This window comes from Oryzias latipes, chromosome 18 (genome assembly GCF_053564925.1).
Source record: "Oryzias latipes strain Hd-rR chromosome 18, Olatipes_Hd-rR_3.1".
In the NCBI taxonomy this organism is placed as follows: domain Eukaryota; kingdom Metazoa; phylum Chordata; class Actinopteri; order Beloniformes; family Adrianichthyidae; genus Oryzias; species Oryzias latipes.
Window position 1 is genome coordinate 16,011,838 of NC_136254.1, and position 17,616 is coordinate 16,029,453.

The 17,616-nt window shown below is 41.6% G+C and overlaps 2 protein-coding genes across 2 annotated transcripts in view; one reads left to right on the top strand and one right to left on the bottom strand.

Moving 5' to 3' along the window:
* Positions 1–36: 36 nt before the first annotated feature.
* Positions 37–16,290, top strand: prkd4 (protein kinase D4). Its single transcript, XM_011487600.4, has 18 exons — positions 37–191; positions 310–479; positions 2,871–3,009; positions 7,701–7,832; positions 7,913–8,067; positions 8,155–8,350; positions 12,689–12,769; positions 12,939–13,095; positions 13,169–13,292; positions 13,386–13,463; positions 13,540–13,756; positions 13,840–13,886; positions 13,970–14,042; positions 14,762–14,868; positions 14,969–15,130; positions 15,213–15,579; positions 15,679–15,764; positions 15,850–16,290. Exons 1-18 carry the CDS (start codon positions 65–67, stop codon positions 15,994–15,996), a joined length of 2,565 nt encoding a protein of 854 aa, XP_011485902.2. The 5' UTR covers positions 37–64; the 3' UTR covers positions 15,997–16,290.
* The window catches only part of actn3b (actinin alpha 3b), a 41,602-nt gene continuing 40,112 nt past the window's right edge, over positions 16,127–17,616 (bottom strand). Inside the window, exon 21 of the mRNA XM_004079863.5 lies at positions 16,127–17,426. Coding sequence (XP_004079911.1) covers positions 17,268–17,426 — 159 coding nt within the window. The 3' untranslated portion in view covers positions 16,127–17,267. The remainder of the gene's footprint in view (positions 17,427–17,616) is intronic.

Below are 17,616 nucleotides of genomic sequence, written 5' to 3' on the forward strand. Positions count from 1 at the left end.
TGGAAGTGTGTTAACCCAATGCTGCACTGCTGCCTGAGCAAGTGGGGGGTGGGGGGTGGGGGTAATGTCACTGTTGCTTCCTGTGTCATCGACTGACAAGTCCCTGAGAAAGGAAACCAGACCACCGCGCTTCTTCACGTTGACAGTCAGCAATGATAGCGATCTCAGCATGACTGAGGAGGGATTTCGCAGTAAGTTTAACATTTCTTTGCTGTCTTGTCTCTTTGCAAAATCTTTGCAGCCTTATTTTGGTTCTCACAAAAGGTCAATGAGGTTTTGTCAATCTTCAATCCCTTTAAATTCGTCCAGGTCTTTCCATAAGCAGCTGCTCCATGTCGGAGCTCTCGTCTTCCAGTGCAACAATGTCTGCTCTGATCCAGTTCAAGCTTGGGCTGTACACAGAGATGGTACGGGTCTCAGCCGGCAACCTGAGCTACCAGCACGCCCAGAGGCTGGCTGCTGAGGTCATTCAGCGCAAGGTAAAAACAGTCTCACACATGCGCTAGCTTGGTTTGGTCCCCTCCCAGCCCAGAAGGCCTCAACAAAGAAGCCTCAGATGTTGAGCTATTCAGATGACAGTCTGCACCTTCTAGACACAAGCAGTCAGGGATCATGCAGTTCAGATCTTTATTCCACCTGTACGAATGACAGATGCTCTCTGACCGTGATTGCTGTCCCACTTGGAAAATGTTTCATTTCATTTTGAAACCTCTGGTCTACAAGAAGTGGACTCTGAAGTGTCATGCGTTTAGGAGGGTGTGTAGAATAGGTGAGTGGCTGCGACAGTCAGCCATGTTGACCCAATGGAAACTTTTAATACTTTGATTCTAGAGTTCAAGACCGTGTTTTACCATTTTTAGTCATCAAAGAATAAATTCACCTTTTTTTTGAGGGAAATTACTTTAAACTTTACGTTAAGTTAACTGGTTCCTCCTTAGAGCTCAAAGGACAAATGTGTTCACTCTCTCAGAGCTGCAGCTACTGTTTTTTTTGTTGTTCTTTTATGTTTCAAGGCCACTGTGGTCGACCCGGCGTGCAGAAAACTTTCCAAACACTACTTCTGTTCTCTGTAACGCTCAGACACTAAGCAGCAAAGCTTCTGCTTGGGTGGGTTTTTTCTGATCAGAAACCACTGTGTTTTCAGAGTGACCACACAGCAGCTGCACCAGAGAAATCCTCCTGTTCACACTCTAAAATGAGACAGCCTTCTGTGGACTCCGGAAGCAAAGGTCAACCCAAAAGTTGTGCTTTCAAAACAAACAAAATATTAGAAAATCAGATATTGCGCAATGTTAATCAATTTAGCTGTAAATGAAAAGGACATATGTTTTTTGGCTTCAGCAGTAACTCGTTGTGGGTCTAAACTGAAGCAGAACAGGACGCTAGAGCAGCTTTCACTTTCAAAAAATATCCATACAATTTTCATTATGTTTTTAAGCTAAATATATAACTCCATTATGTATTTTAGGTAAACATGGTGTGAAGGTAAACATCTGCCTTTGCTGCTGGGGGAGAGAACAAACCCTGTTGTTCATTCCCTAAGCATTCACAGGAAAGTCTGCCTCTTCTGGGTTACTGGGTTTTTTCCACGACATTAAAGTCGGATGGAAGTCATCACAAGGGACAGCGGTGGATGCAGTTTATTTCAACCTCACATCTGCAGATGTGGAGTTTTTGTTTGTTCTTTTTTGTTTTACTCCATCATTTTCCTCACCGATACTTTAGTCATGGAGCTTTTTCACTGAAGAGTAAGCAGAAAAATACATTTACAACATTCATGTGTGTTCTAACCCATCAAAATAATCAATGTTGCCTCAAAATAGATCTGTGCTTGAGAATTGATGTTCTTAAAAAAGCAGAGTTCATGTTCTTCATCATGGTTAATAATCTTCTAGCTACTTGTTTGTTATTAATCCCCCCCCCGATGTAAAGAAACTAAATGTGCTATTCCAACACCAATACGGACCAAACAGAGGATTGGTTTTCTTGTTTGAGAAAACTAAATGAGGATTTCTCATAGTCTTGACAACATTTTTTATCTTCTTTTTCACATAAACACAAGGATTTATTTTAAAGTTATAACAGTTTTTTTTTGTTACATTCTTGGTTTTTTTGCCTTGTGAGTGTTTTTTTTAAATCCTTTTTACAGTTCCACTATGATCAAAATAAAAAAAAATAAAAAACCTGGGTCTATTTCTAGGACAGTTTCTGCCGGGCAGCAGGAATTCCTTAGAAATTCACTTCTCAGTTGTGGTCGCACTGCCCCTCTTCCGTAACTGAGCCATAACTGAGAGTTCTCGTTTACATGCTCTCCCGCTAACGAAACAGCCCCCTTACACCCCAACCTAACATTACATATGCAACATAAATGGCGAGCAATATTGGAGCTAGCTAATCATACAGTTTTGAACCAGATGCCAGCTTGGATGGGGAAAATGAAGACATTCATGGATCTAGTTGTCTACAAGTGGATGCATCAGAATGGAGCAGTGCAGGGAGGTTGTGGCTTGCCCAGTGTACTTTTCAAACTGCTGTTTTTCATCTGTTCCTGATTCGCAAAGATTTGATGAATGAAATACTTAGAAATGAGAATTTAGCTTAATTTTCAATATTTATGTCCTCCACCATCAGAAAAATGCCACAAGAAGATATTTGAAACACCAAAAACCTGCTGTATCCCTTTTGGGGTCACAGGGCTACTGGATCCTAACCCAGTTGCTGTTGGGCAAAGGTGGAGACCCTGGACAGGATGCTAGTCTGTTACAGGGCACACAATTACACTCTCACATTCAAACCCAGTGACAATTTAGTCACAATTAATTATGAAAGTAGATTAAGTCAGATTATTTTTTGTGTGTGTTTATCTTCAGGCTCCAGACTGTAGAGTGGTCGGCTCTGGGGAGAAGATCCTGTTGTTCAGACATCAGCCCGCCTCTCAGCAGCTGCTTCACCGCCTGACAGCTGATGATGAAGTCCAGGACGGGGATCTGATCGAGGTCATCATTTCAGGTCAGAGCTCATAAGGCGGGTGTTTGGTGGAGGGGTAATTTAGCTCCAGTCAGTCAGTTTGTTTATAAAGCACATTGAAATCCAACCTCAGATGACAAAAGTGCTTCACAGGCAAATACCCACAACATAATAAAAGACATAAAAAAAAAAGAATTACCCCCATAATAATAAAAAAGAAAGATATTAAAGATAAAAATCAACTAAAAACAAATTTTAAATGTTAAAATTAGGTGGAAAGTATAGGACTTCTTATCAAAACTACAAATGGATCCTGCAATAAATTAAAATCCATTGAAGAGAGGAAAGCTCTAGATAATGTGATTTCCTTTTGTTGTTTGTTTTGGCTCAAAGATAAGTTCTTGGATCTTGTGACCAGAAGCTGACTTACCAATAGGCAAATGTAGGCGATCCGCTGGGTCCCCCAACTCTCTAGGGTCCCCGAGCTAAAAACTTAATAAAAGTGTCTAAAATACATTTTACATCCCTCATTATTTAACTCAGTCATAAAAAAACACCCCACATCACTGAACTGGCATAAGATTGATCATGTAAAAGTGTTTGTTCCCCCCTGTCCTTCAGCAGCAATGGTGTATTGCAGTGAACAGCAAGTCTAAAGACTCTCAAGTCAACGAGCACAGACAGCATTGTCAGACCAGGCGGTTTCCTGCTCAATAGGGCGGTTTTCATTCTGACTTTGCAGGTAAAAATTGATTTAGGTGGATAGACATACTTTTACGGATTTAGGAATATGGATTGATATTTATGCCACTAAGTTGCATACAAAACTTTCTAAGTTGCAAATGAAAACATTAAATAAATGCATTCAATTGTTTTTTCTAAATGTTTTTTTTTTGCTCTTAATTTTTTTTATTTTTTGCTATAAAAAATATTCTTGCGTTCGCAAAACATGTGTTTTCACAAGCGGTGTGTCTCATCTCGCTTTTTTCTTATCTTTAATTTTGCTCACATAATTTTCTGTTTAGCGTGACATAGCTGCCATCAAACATCCTCCTAATTGGTCTAGATTCTAACTAAATCAAATCGCCATATTTATCTAACATGGTGTCTGTTACCGAGGCGGAGAAGCCAAACCGGCTATTTATCTAAAGGCTTCGATGATCCTGGTGTTGCACAATCCCGGCAGCGCTTGCAGTGCTCCGCGTGCCCCGTTCCATCTCGCAGCCTGAGCCCACTAGCCCTCCCCTTTCATTCTCACACACGCTGCCGCGTGTGACAGGAGATGGGAGTGCGCAGCTGCAGGGACGGTGTAGGCAATGAGTTATATCGCTAGAGGAGACACGCCCGCTTGAGAAGCCTGGCCACCGGTGGTGGAGCGCGACGCCATCTTGGTGAGGTTGTCGGCGCCCACATGACAATCCTTTCTATTGCCTTTGGTGGCATCTAAGTAGCTTTTGTATTATATATATATTAAATAAGAGAAACTGTCAGCCTTTAAAGCTCAAACTTTAATGAAACATGCATAGTTGCAGGACTTCTTGCAAATGTATTACAAAGACTTTTAAAAAATGATTTCTAAACATTTAGAAGTTTTAGACCTCTTTGACATGTAATTTAAATTATTTAGAAAAGCCCAACAATAAGTTAATAATAATAATTAATAATAAATCAAGAGTAAGTCAATACAAATAATAAATAATAACAATAAATAAGCAATAAGTCAATACATAATAATAATAATTCAACAATAAGTCAATAAATAAATAAATAAATAAATAATAAGTTGACAAAAAGTCCAAAAGTTAACAATAAATTTACCCTAAAACAAAAAACAAAGAAAAACAATAGATTTACTCTACCATTCATGTGAGTGATCAATTCGGTGTAATACAGATGGTGCCAGGTTTCAAGCGAACAGTCTGGCCTCTGATCAAAACGTGTTTCCACAAAATGTTTTGAAGATAGCCAGACTGTATTGCTAATTGGTAACCACAGTGATCCATCTGGGTTAGCTCTTTTTATTGCTAAGGGCCACTTTTTCCTTAAGTCTGAATCCATTGGAAACCTGCAAGAAAATTTCAGTCACTGAGTCAGAAATGTACAAATCTATATTACAACAATAACCTAGTCCTAGTATACTGTATATAGGTTTAACAAAATAAAGTTTACATTTATGTTGACAGCAAATTATACGTACATCATGCAGCATGTTGATAATAGCCCTGCAGCATCATGCATGTCAACATGTGTACTATTAATGAAGCCCCTGCAGCATTAAAAGAAAAAATATATAGCACTTACCTGTGAAATGTTATGCCTTCCTCCTTCGTGGACTTATTTCTCAGATTTTGGCAGTTGAAACCCGCACAATGAACTGGCATTTTGCAAAAAATATGTTCACATGCATGCACTTCAGCAGTGACTTGACCTCACCAAGATGGCGGTGCTCTCCTCCCATGAGGAACCACGTGATGTCCCCTCTAGCCATATAACTCATTGGGTGTAGGTACCGTTTGGCCTGGAACTTCCGTTCGGGGTCCTTTAGACTGAAGGTAACGTCACACTACGGTAACCCCACTTGGACAAATTACTTAGCATCGAGATCTGCTAGGGCTCTACAGAGTTTCATTTCACTTTCCCTTTTGTAACCTAAAGTTATTTTCCCTCATAAATTGTGTCTGACAATATTCTGTGTAATTTTTATAAAGAGATTTTGCCATAATTCGGTTGTTATTCCAGTATAAGTTCAGCCGTGGCTGAAAATGTTGTTAGCGCGGCTAAATGTTGTTCTTCCGGGTCCGTTCTGCCAATAATAAAGCACTGGGCGCACGGATTAAAAAAACTATAAGCCAACATGCATTCAATAATAGTCATAACAATAATAAAAGGCACGTTTAGAAGATAATCTCACTCGATGTCAGAGGTCTGTGTGTTTACAACAGACTTCATAATATCTTCTCCTATGGTAGTAGCGTAATTTGTCCAGACCAATCACTCTCTCACATGTCATGGGACCAACGCACAGCCAATCACATAATGTGACGTCAGCATAAGTCCCAGAACGGAAGTTCCAGGCCGAACGGTTATGGTACCTACAATGGCAATTCACAGGTTTCAGGCTGTTACAAACTCTGTGATACAACAGATAATAGGAAACGAAAATAATGGCGTATATGTATTTCAAAGCACTGAGCCGCTGTCACCACCGCCCCCCGTTAAATTTGCCCCCCGGGAAATTTCCTGTATTACTGTGCCTAAAACCGCCACTGCTGCGTGCCCCCCTGGCATCGCATCGCGCCCCACTTTGCTAAACTGAAACTTATGTGAGCAAAATCGAAGATAGGAAAAAAGAGAAATGAGACACGGCGCATGTGAAAAGATTTGTTTTACAAACACAATAATATGCTTTAAATCAAATATGTAATATTTTCATTTGCAACTTAGAAAGTTTTGTGTGCAACGTGGAGGCATAAATATGACTCCAAATAGGATTGGTTTGGGAGTTTTTTAGTTCCTGGGTGAAACACGTTTTAACAGGGAGGTGCGGTCTGGGGAGAGGCAGGTGACAGACGCTTCAACTGTCGTCATAAGATGTAAAGTTTACTGATAATAAAATATGTGTCCATTAACCTGTTCCATAAATGCAAATTATAGCTTTGATTCTAATCATTTTTATCCTCAGAATTGTAATTTTGAGCGTTTTCTATTTAAATTCAGCACGGGGCTAAAAACTCTGCACACAATCCTGAATGAAGTCAGGTTGATTGTCTCTTTAGTTTTACTAACCAAACGTTAATAATGTAATGCTTATTATTTTTTTACATTCTAGACATTTTTACTCCATGTCCTCTGTTTCTATTTGATACGTAATAATTTCAAATCTGACGTAAAGCTGCGCTAAAAAGACAGAACAAAGCAGGAAAACAAATGTGCTTTTTGTGATATTAATATAAAGAATAGATCATTTGTTTTATGAATGTTTATAAATATTTTTGGGGAGTATTTTGTACTGTTGGTGTTGCGCGAACTTTCCTATTAATATACAATAAAAAAAAACAAATTAGAAAAATCAAGTCTCAGGTGATAGGCTACTTGATTTACTTCTTAATGTTTTATTTAATACTTGTAAATTTTATATTCACAATAACATTTTATTTACATTTTCTTTACGTTGATTATTTATATGATGTATTGTGATTTTAATGCATTTTTCTGTTTTGTGAAGCACCTTGAAATACTTTGTGTACGAATTGTGCTATACAAATAAACTTGCCTTGCCTTGCCTTGCCTTTAAATCAAACTCCTCTTTTTTACGTTTCACAATGATATAAATCATACGATGGGAGGGAAGGCAGAAGGTCTGGGAGTTTTTGGAGAATGTCCTTCACATATATATAGACAGAAGAACCCCTAATGATTAAAAAGCTGCTGATTTTATCATAACAGATATCCTGTTATTAAGCAGAGGCTAACACTAAATACATCCAGAAAGTACACAACAAGTAAATGAATCCTTTACTGTGACAATGCATTTACTGGTGCTATCTTGTTTTTCTTTATTCAGTCTTCTTTATTCATCAAAAAGTTTCAAAAATTAATAAAGTATCTTTTAGTTTCCTGGTGTTTTTGTGATCACATATAAGGGAAAGATGGGAAAAACAATTGTTTTAAAAAAAGTTTTTTTTTTTTTTATAAAATCTTTCTTCACCTTGTTTATTTTGTGTCCTTCTCAGGGTCGGCCTCAGTCACAGAGGTGAGGATCCGCCCTCACTCTCTAATGGTGCACTCGTACCGCTCCCCTACCTTTTGCCACCACTGTGGAGAGATGCTGTGGGGTCTGGTCCGGCAGGGCCTGAAGTGTGACGGTAATCTCCTGCCACCCTTCTGTTCCAACACACTACAGACCACTTGTAACTAAAAAGAAATTCCCTCTGCTCCTCTGCAGGTTGTGGGTTAGACTTCCATAAGCGCTGTGCTTTGCAGTTGCCCAATGACTGCAGCCGAGCTCGTCGCCAAGTTAGCTCCAGCCTCTCACTGTTCCCACCGCGGCAGTCCCAAACACATGCATTGTCTTATCAGGCAGGAGGCAGTCTGGAGGAGGTAGACATAAAGTCATCTGATAATCTATTGTATATAGAAATGAAAAAAGAAGAATGAATGTCAGTAATGCTCAGCTGTCTGTACTAGATCAGCATGTCCAAGCCCTCCTCCCAGCCTCCGTCATGGGTGGAGCCTCCAGTCTGGCTGGGAGTGGGATTAGGGGACAAAACCAGAGCACAGGTCCCTCACACCTTCTACATCCACAGCTACACCAAACCCACCATGTGCCAGTACTGCCACCGGCTACTCAAGGGGCTCTTCAGGCAGGGCATGCAGTGCTCAGGTAAGAGTACAGGAGGAGGAGGAGGAGGAAGCCTTCCATATCTAACAGAAATTTGACAACTCTAAGGCCAAATAGAAAGCAATTAGTGGGGGTTGAACGGTCATGAAAACCTGGAATAGTTTTGGAAATTGAAAATGCAATTTCTAGGTCCTTGAAAAGTTTGTGAAAAACAAAATCTTTTGTAAAGTTTTGAAAAAGTCATGAAATTTTAATATTTTGGATGCAAAAAACATTCAAAAAAAGTTTAACATGACATTTGAATTTAAGTTGTGGCAGAAGTATAACCTCATGCTTTCGATGATGGGAGTTCACGTTGCTGTAAAGCATCACCACAGAGAAAAAATTAACAGTTCATACTGGTCAATAGAGACACATCCAATGCTCTGTTATGTTAGTGGATAAAGTAGGAAGTACAGACTGGTGATATTGTGACGAGCACATACACAAAACGCTTCATGATAAATTATTTGTATGGTGCTTTTTTTTTTTACCTTCCTCAAAGGCCCAAAGCGCTTTACAGTCACAGTTTCATACACTGATGGCGGCTCCGCTGCTGAACACTGTCACCAACCTTCCAGAGGCAAGGTGGGGTTTAGTGTCTTGCCCAAGACCACTTCAACATATGGGCGAACAAGGCGAGACTCGAACCTACAATACTCCGATTATGTCTATGACACAGACACATTGTGGTTTTTTTAACTTGTCCTGTCCAACAAACAAGAGGTATGTCTGAATAAACCCCTTTTGTAATCTAGGCCAAACTTTATTCATTTTAATCATATTTGAAATTTTTGTGTGTTGGACCAGACGGAAAAGAAAAGGAGGATAGAAGAGAGAGGGATGTTAATGGTGGGGGGGGAGGGTAGAAGGGTGATTATAGAAGGGGGGGTAAAATCATGAAGCAGCATAAAGCAACAAGTTGCTGGATGTTTATAATCATTACAGTCAGGCTCAGATGTAATACAAATCTAGAAGGGGCGGGACCTGTCCACACACACACTCAAATGTTATAAACACACCCATTGGCTCCAAAAATGTTCACATGTCAATATGTTTACAATACAGATAATGTTCACAAACGCATACTTATGCATTCAAACTAACTAGTGTGAAATATTTCATTTAATCACTCAAACTATTTGTGCAAAGGTGAGATAGCACCTGTGCTCGAGTGGGTCTTTATGTCATTCTAAAGTGGATGATAGCTTGTGAAAAGAAGGAGTGAGAGTACCCGGTCATCCCCACACCAAGACCCCCGCCACAGCAGCAGCAGCTAGTACCCCCCAACACCCGCACGGCACCAGATAGAGAACAACCACCCTCTGGCCATCGCATCCGTAACCCAGGCCAGGGCCAATAAGACCGCCACAGGGGCCCCCAAAGCCAGAGAGCAGGGAGGCATAGGGGGACAGAAAATGCAAGCTCCAGCCCAACCAGAAAAGCATACCCCCACCGCACCCGGAGGACCCAAAGCCCCCCAAGAGAAACCCGCCCCATGCTCCAGGCAGCAACCTACCCGGACCATGGTTGCTCCAGGAGAGAGCAAGGCAGGGGGCGGCCGTCCCCACCTAGAAGGTTAGTGTTGAGGAGTGTTGTAAACATTGCCCGACCAGGTTCACCCCCAGTTGGAATTTTGGCGAGGCCCAGCGCTGGAGGGCAAGGACCAGAACCCACACCAGAGGGACACGGACACCCCCAGGCTCAGATGTGATGTGATCCCCGGCTCTTGGTCTTGCCAGAGATCTCAGGGATCCCTCTCCCCGCATGGAGAGACGACTGCGGGGCCCAGGAAGCCAGCACTCAAGGGACACGGCTGCCGTTGCCATGGGCCAGGTCCCCTCCCAGGGATGGGGTAGGATGGTCAGAGGTTCCACCTTCCTTGTGAAATGCACGTGTGTGTGTGTTTCTGAGGGTGTGTGTGGTGGAGTGTATATTATGAGGGGTAAAGGGTGTTTGTACTAAGGGGGTGCAGTTAAAAATGGCGGGTAGGGCGCTGACAGGACATCTCCTGATTACTCAAAGTGATGTCCAAACACCCTCCCCACCAAGGGGCCCTAAATGTGGTTTTTCAACTTTTTGTCGGAAACAAAGCAGCAAAGTCTGTAGGTGACCTGCTGGACGCACACGTTGTGGGTGTGGTAAACTTTGTAAACTTCTATATAATTTTTTGCAATGAAAAAGGTATTTTTTATGGATAAAAGTCCTTAATTTAAAATTGATTGACTTACTTACTATATTACTTCTAAAGGAATTGTGATTACTGGAGTTATGTTTTAGCCTAGATAATTACTTTTATGCTTAATATATTTGCTTAAATATATAACTAGTAATTATGCACCCTATGTTATTTCTCTTGTCCTCTGCAATAGGTCACAATAGTCACCAGCATTGAAAAACATTAAGTCTTTGTAATTGTGAAAACATTTACAGTGATCCCTTGCCATAACGCGGTTTACTTTTCACGGTTTCGCTACTTCACGGATTTGCATCGTGCATTGTGTTCTGCATTCTGATTGGCTAAAAAGTCACTCCGCTTCTTCTCTACCTGTGCGTCAATAACGTTGCAGTTTAATATGTACACGTACATAAAACAGCTGGCCAAATTTACAATACGTACGTGCAAATTTTTACGCAATTTTCAAGTTTCTCTAAAACCCATAGAAAATGAGCGACAACTGTCTATCTCTTTGTTCTTCTCCCAATCAAACACATTTGCACCGCGGGCTTTAAAAGAAGAAAACACTGCAGAGCGGAGTCAGGATGCAGCGGCTCAGTCTGAAGAGCAGTGAAATACACCTGAGTCACTATTTGTCCCACTGTACTTTGTATTTTTTCATAATCATTTAAAAATTTCTCCCGTTTAATCAAATTACTCGGGTCGTGGTGGGCGGGGCTAATCTCCGCAATTTGAAGCCTTCTGTTCACATTGATGATTAAAATTATTATTTGACAGTACAGTACAGAAGTTATTTGTTGAAAAAAAAGTTTCTAAAGTACTTTTATTTGTGAAACAAATGCTTGAGCCTGTAAAATGGTTTGTTCTTTCTTTTCAATGTATAATAGAGTATTTAATTGTATAATAATTGTAAAAAAAAATAAAGGTTTTTACTTCATGGATTTTGCCTATCACTGGTTCTTTCTGGAACATAACCCCCGCGAAAAACAAGGGTTTACTGTACATCAAATTGCAAATAAGGGTTAAAAATGTATAAAACACTAAATATCATGAAAATCAAAAATTTTAACAGCATGAACACTAAATAGAACAGATTTAGTTTTTCTGAAAGTATTTTGTCCCAACTCTCAAGAATCTGTGATTTCTTAAAAATATTAGAACAAAAATCACACAAAAAATTAGAACGAAGATTCTGTGTTTTTTTTAACCCTTGTGCTATCCTATGTGGTCAAGATGACCATTAACGTGTTCTGCCTACCATGACAAAGGTGGATAAAGGTGTAGAGGATTTCATGTAAACCATGGACACCAGTGAAGATCACAAGTCATTGAAGAAAAAAGTTCAACGCACTGTCTAGTGGGGTCTAGATGACCCAACTCCCAATGTTAAAGTGCATAGGATAGCACAAGGGATAAGTTTCCATACGTTACTGCAGTTTACTCCATGTCAACGGAAATGGCCGTTGATATGGTGGCTGCAATTTTAACGGCAAGGTAGACAAATTTGGTAGTATCTATATGTCTTGGTTTGCTTTAGAGGCACTGACAACAATAGTCTGGCTGAAATGTGTTTATTCAGATCAACCAGAAAGGTTACTGCCCCTTACCCTGCCTCCTCTACCAGAGGCCTGGGAGCTTGAGGGTCCTGCGCAGCATCTTAGCTGTTCCTAGCACTGCGCTTTTCTGGACTGAGAGGTCTGAGGTCTTTCCAGGGATCTATTGTAGCCACTCCTCCAGAGTGGCTGTATGTGTATATATATATATATATATACATATATATATATATATATATATATATATATATATATATATATATATATATATATATATATATATATATATATATATACACATATGCACAGTCAGGACCATAAATATTTGGACAGAGACACATTCTTTCTAATTTAGTTTCTGTACATTACCACAGTGAATTTTAAATAAAACAACTCAGATGCCATTGAAGTGCAGACTTTCAGCTTTTATTCCATGGGTTGAACAAAAAGATTGCATAAGAATATACATAGTAATGTATTTTTTCAAGGGAATTTTTACCTGGCTAACCTTAAATGTCCTTAGTGTTTTTTAAGTCATCGATTTTGCATGGTTGTCCTTTTTCTATAATACGGGTGTTTTTTGTTTTATCAAACACCTCTTTTTCTCAGACTGCAGGTTTAACTGCCATCGGCGCTGTGTGCCGTTGGTCCCCAGAGACTGTCCAGGAGAGAGGAGAGGTGATGGTTACGGTGAGTAGCAGTTTTTGTCTCTGGTGTTTGAATACTGTGATGAAGACAAGCTGATTTACCAGCAGACCGTTGTCCCTGAGCAAGCAGATTTGGAGCTGGGATGGTTTAATACACCTTCATGTGTGGTTTTGTTGTTTTATTTTATTTTTTTCCTTGTCACTTTTTCCAGAACCTGCAACCAGCAGTTGGAGCTCTGCCCCCAACCCGGAAGACACTGAGGCTGAGTTAGATAGCACGTCCTTTGATATGTCAGACGACGAGTTATTCACAGACTTTGACCTCCTGGCTGAGATTAACGAGGTTGAGAAGCTTCGAGAACCAATGAGGTCAGAAAGTGTCAATGCTTTGTTTAAGTTTATCCCTGAATTTTTCTTCTGACGTGCTCAGCTTTTTCTTCAGCCCGTGCTTCAGCAGCAACATCCCTCTGATGAGGGTCGTCCAGTCGGTGCATCACACCAAAAGGAGGCCCGCAGGAACGCTTAGAGAAGGATGGCTGCTGCACCACACCAACACAGACGCGCTGGTGAGAAGCTGGCACTGCTTTTTTCTCCTCATGGCTCTGTTGGGGCCTTCCATGTTAACCTCCAGATGTGTCTGATGTTTTTGCTTTTTTCAGAGGAAACGACATTATTGGATCTTGGACTTGAAGAGCATCACTCTGTACCAGAATGAGACCAGCACCAAGTACTACAAAGTAGACAACAACTTTCATCAAACCTTTTTTTTAAGTGTGTTTTTTTTTGGAGGTGACCTCTTTTTCTCTGTGGTAGGAGATCCCTCTATCTGAGGTGCTGCAGGTCCGAGGCCCGTCCCACCTGTCGGTGCCAGTGTTGCCAGGCGACCAAGGTCACTCTTTTGAGCTGCTGACGGCCTCACTGGTGTTCTGCGTGCAGGCTGGGGTGGAGGCAGCATCCTGGGAGAGTGCCATTTGTCAGGCACTGATGCCGATGCAGAACAGCAAAGGACGGGCAGAACAGGAGCAGCAAGGTAAGAGTACCGGAATCAAACATCTGCTGTGTGGGGACAAAGCTTTTAACTGCTCTTCTAATGAGGAATCTTCATTTTCCAAGTGTTTAGCGTTCTTGTTCCAGATAAAGATAGAGAAGATGACGATGTGGTGAGAATCAGCCTGATCACTCCATGAAATCCTTCAACACAATTTAGAAAAAAGTCACACCTCACTGTTGATGTGTTTTTTAGGACATCAGCTCGGTCTATCAGATCTTTACTAATGAGGTTCTGGGTTCAGGACAGTTTGGAGTGGTGTACAAAGGTGAGATGACTCAACCTTATTTTGTTATTCTTAAAGACCCATTCCAAAAAAGTGTGTTTTTAATATGTTCTTGTGGCATTTTTGTGTTGATGGAGGACACATAAAGAAAATTAAGCTTAAAACTGCATTTCTAAGTATTTATTTAATCAAACCGTTGTAAATAAGGAGCAGACGAAAAATGCTGTTTGAAAAAGATCATATTTGTGAGGTGGAAAATACGCTGGGTGAGTCACAAGCTCCCTGCTCCAGATCAATGTACAGCTTCATTTTCCTCGTCTGAGCTGGCATCTCGCTCAAAACTGTACGGCTGGATAGCTCCAATATTGCTCGCCATTATTGTGGCTAAAAATGACATAATCATGATTAAAAGACCACTGGATCAAAAGATAATCGGAGTTGGACTTTAAATATTTTCCTAAGAAATCAGTCTGTCATTGTTTTATTTAATAATAATCAGTATCTGTTAAGAAACATTTAGGTCATTAGATCAATAAAATGTGTCAGAAAAAAACCTTCAATTGAGCCTTTTAGGTTGTTTTCTTTTTATAACTAATTTGTTTATTTTATTTCATGTTAAAATAAAATGGTTTCTTTTTTCTGCTCTTTAAAAAAGTCCATTCTACAGTACTGGATCAGCAAACTCCAACTTCTGGTCGCTGCATCGGACTGCAGACAGAATTTATTGAATTATTATCATTAAGGTTGTTTTCATCTTTCAGGCACTCACAGGAAGTCTGGTCGAGCGGTCGCCATCAAAGTCATTGATAAAATACGTTTCCCAACCAAAGTTGAGAGGCAGCTGAGGAACGAAGTGGCCATCCTGCAGGTGTTTCTCACTGTGATCTTTTTGATTGATGGTCTTTTATCCATCCCACCTAATACCCCCTTCCCCTCACACACACCCTTTTTTATTGTGTTTTGTTCAGAAACTGTCCCATCCCGGCATTGTTGTTTTGGAGGGCATGTTTGAAACCGCAGAACATGTCTTCGTCGTCATGGAGAAGCTCCATGGAGACATGCTGGAGATGATTCTCTCCAGCGAGAAGGGCCGACTCCCCGAACGCATCACCCGCTTCCTGGTTATGCAGGTGAGAAGTCCCCCCGATGAGCCTGCTGTTCTTATCTAAACCTCTGCACAAGAACCACGGTTCTTCATGTTCTCCTGTACAGATCCTTGAGGCCCTGCGGTATCTGCACCTGAAGCATGTGGCTCACTGCGACCTGAAACCGGAGAACGTGCTGCTGGCCTCCGCAGACCCCTTCCCACAGGTGAAGCTGTGCGACTTTGGCTTTGCCCGCATCATCGGGGAGAAGTCCTTCCGACGCTCTGTGGTGGGAACTCCGGCCTACCTGGCGCCTGAGGTGATCAGCAGCAACGGCTACAACCGCTCTCTGGACATGTGGTCTGTGGGTGTAATCGTGTATGTCAGCCTGAGTGGGACCTTCCCTTTTAATGAGGACGAGGACATCCGGCAGCAGATCACCAACGCGGCCTTCATGTACCCCCGCCAGCCCTGGTCCTCCATCTCACTAGAAGGTGCTGTAAGAACTTGCTCTACGTCATCAGCAGGAGCGTAAACATTCTGTGGAACGTTCTCCAACCTTTGAATTCTTCCCAACTCTCACCTCCCTGCAGCCGTGAGCCTCATCAACAACCTGCTGCAGGTCTCTGTGAAGCGCAGGTTCACTGTGGGCAAAGCTCTGGGACACTCCTGGCTCCAGGTCAGAACCTTCAGAGTCCAGACGCTAAAGAGATCTGAAGGATATTTGGCGTTTAGTTTGTTTGTGACTATCTTGCTTGTGGCAGGACTTCCAGTTGTGGTGTGACCTCAGGCAGTTTGAGCTGCGTCTGGGCTGCAGGTATCTGACCCACCAAGGAGACGATGACCGCTGGATGTCTTACGCTCAGGAAAAGGGGTTGAGCTTCCCCTTCCCATCTATGCTGGGACCCTGAGGATCAGCTGGAGCTGAGGCAAAGGTCAGGCGCTGTTCCTAAGCCCGGAACCAAACCTACATTTCACAGGAGAACATTTCAAGTGACTTTGCATAAAATAAAATGAAAAATAAAACACAACACAGATGACTGTTGTTTAAATATATGACTTTCCTTTTTTTTATTCCAACTTTGAAATGGTAAGTGAAGGTGTTTCTGCATCTTTTTTGATGGACAGACTGAACTGAGGATGAGGGTGAAAAGAACAGTCAAAGATGCAATAAAAAGGCCTAAAAACACGAGCAGCAGAGTTGACCCGCACTGATTTTTTTTTCCTGATCTTTTTCCACGTACAGCATCAATAATTTTTGTCACAACTTTCCCGATGTCTTGCTGTCTCTCACTACTCAACATATCTCCTCCTCCTCCCCCACATTTAATTCACAAGAAAAACTTGGGGGAATCATTCTGCCCTTCCAAGCCACCATCAGGCCATCTTTGTATTTACCCACAGAGCTCTGCTTTCTGCCTGCATCCCATCTCCAGCGCATACATGTATTTTTTGCCTTCATTCCTCCATGTGTTCCCTAGTGTCTTAACCCTTGTGCTATCTTAGATGACCCCACCCTTCCTTTGACATGTTATTCCTACCATGACAAAGGTGGAAAGATTTCATGTAAGTCATGAACACCAGTGAAGATCACAAATCATTGAAGAAAAATTGTTCAGAGCACTGTCTAGTGGGTCTAGATGACCCAACTCCCAACGTTAAAGTGCCTAGGATAGCACAAGGGTTACGGCATGCGGGTCTGCAGCTGTGCAGCCTTTGTGACAGAAAGGTGTCTTTCTCTGGGATACAGTCAGTGACAGCATTTCTAACCTTTAGCATAGCATGCATCTGCACAAATACAACCAACTGACCAACCAGCTTTTTATCATTTTCCGTAAATTACCTTTCTACAAAAATCAAAATAATAATAATCAGAGAACGAGAACAGGAGTCTCTGCTCAAAAATAAGTCTCTTCAAGGCAACTGTGTGTTCTGCAGGTTTTGCTCAAATAAGTTTTCTTAAAGTCCCAACAGATTTTCTACGACTTGAGCAAAGTCTTCTGCTCTCTGCTCTCTTAAGAGTTCCTGGGGCTGATTAGAGGGTGGAGGAGTAGGAGGAGTTCAGAAATAAGAGAGAAAACTGCGATTAGAAGGAAGCATGTGGGAGGACAGCAGAAGGGTTTCAAATCTCCAAACAGGAGAAGTAGAAGCTGAGGGAGGAGGAGAGGAGCGGCAGCTGGGTTTATAAGTCGCTCTCTCCGTAGAGGGCGCTGGAGAAGGAGATGTAATCCAGGGCACCTGGGGGAGCGTCGGGTCCGACGTATCTGGTCATGCGGCTGATGCAGTACTCGGCCTGCTCCGGAGGCAGCTCCCTGCGCAGCTCATCCACTGTGATGTAGTTCTGTGAGGAGGAACAGACTCCTCAACATTGAGTTTCCATGCATTCACACCCTTTTCCTTCCCTCAATGCTGGATCCAAGAACCAAATATGGACAAAACCCATGTCTCCATCTTGATGCATGCTAACATTTCGTACAGTTTCCTGGACTCTAATCAGTTTTTGGAGATCCATCAAGGTTGACTGACCTTAT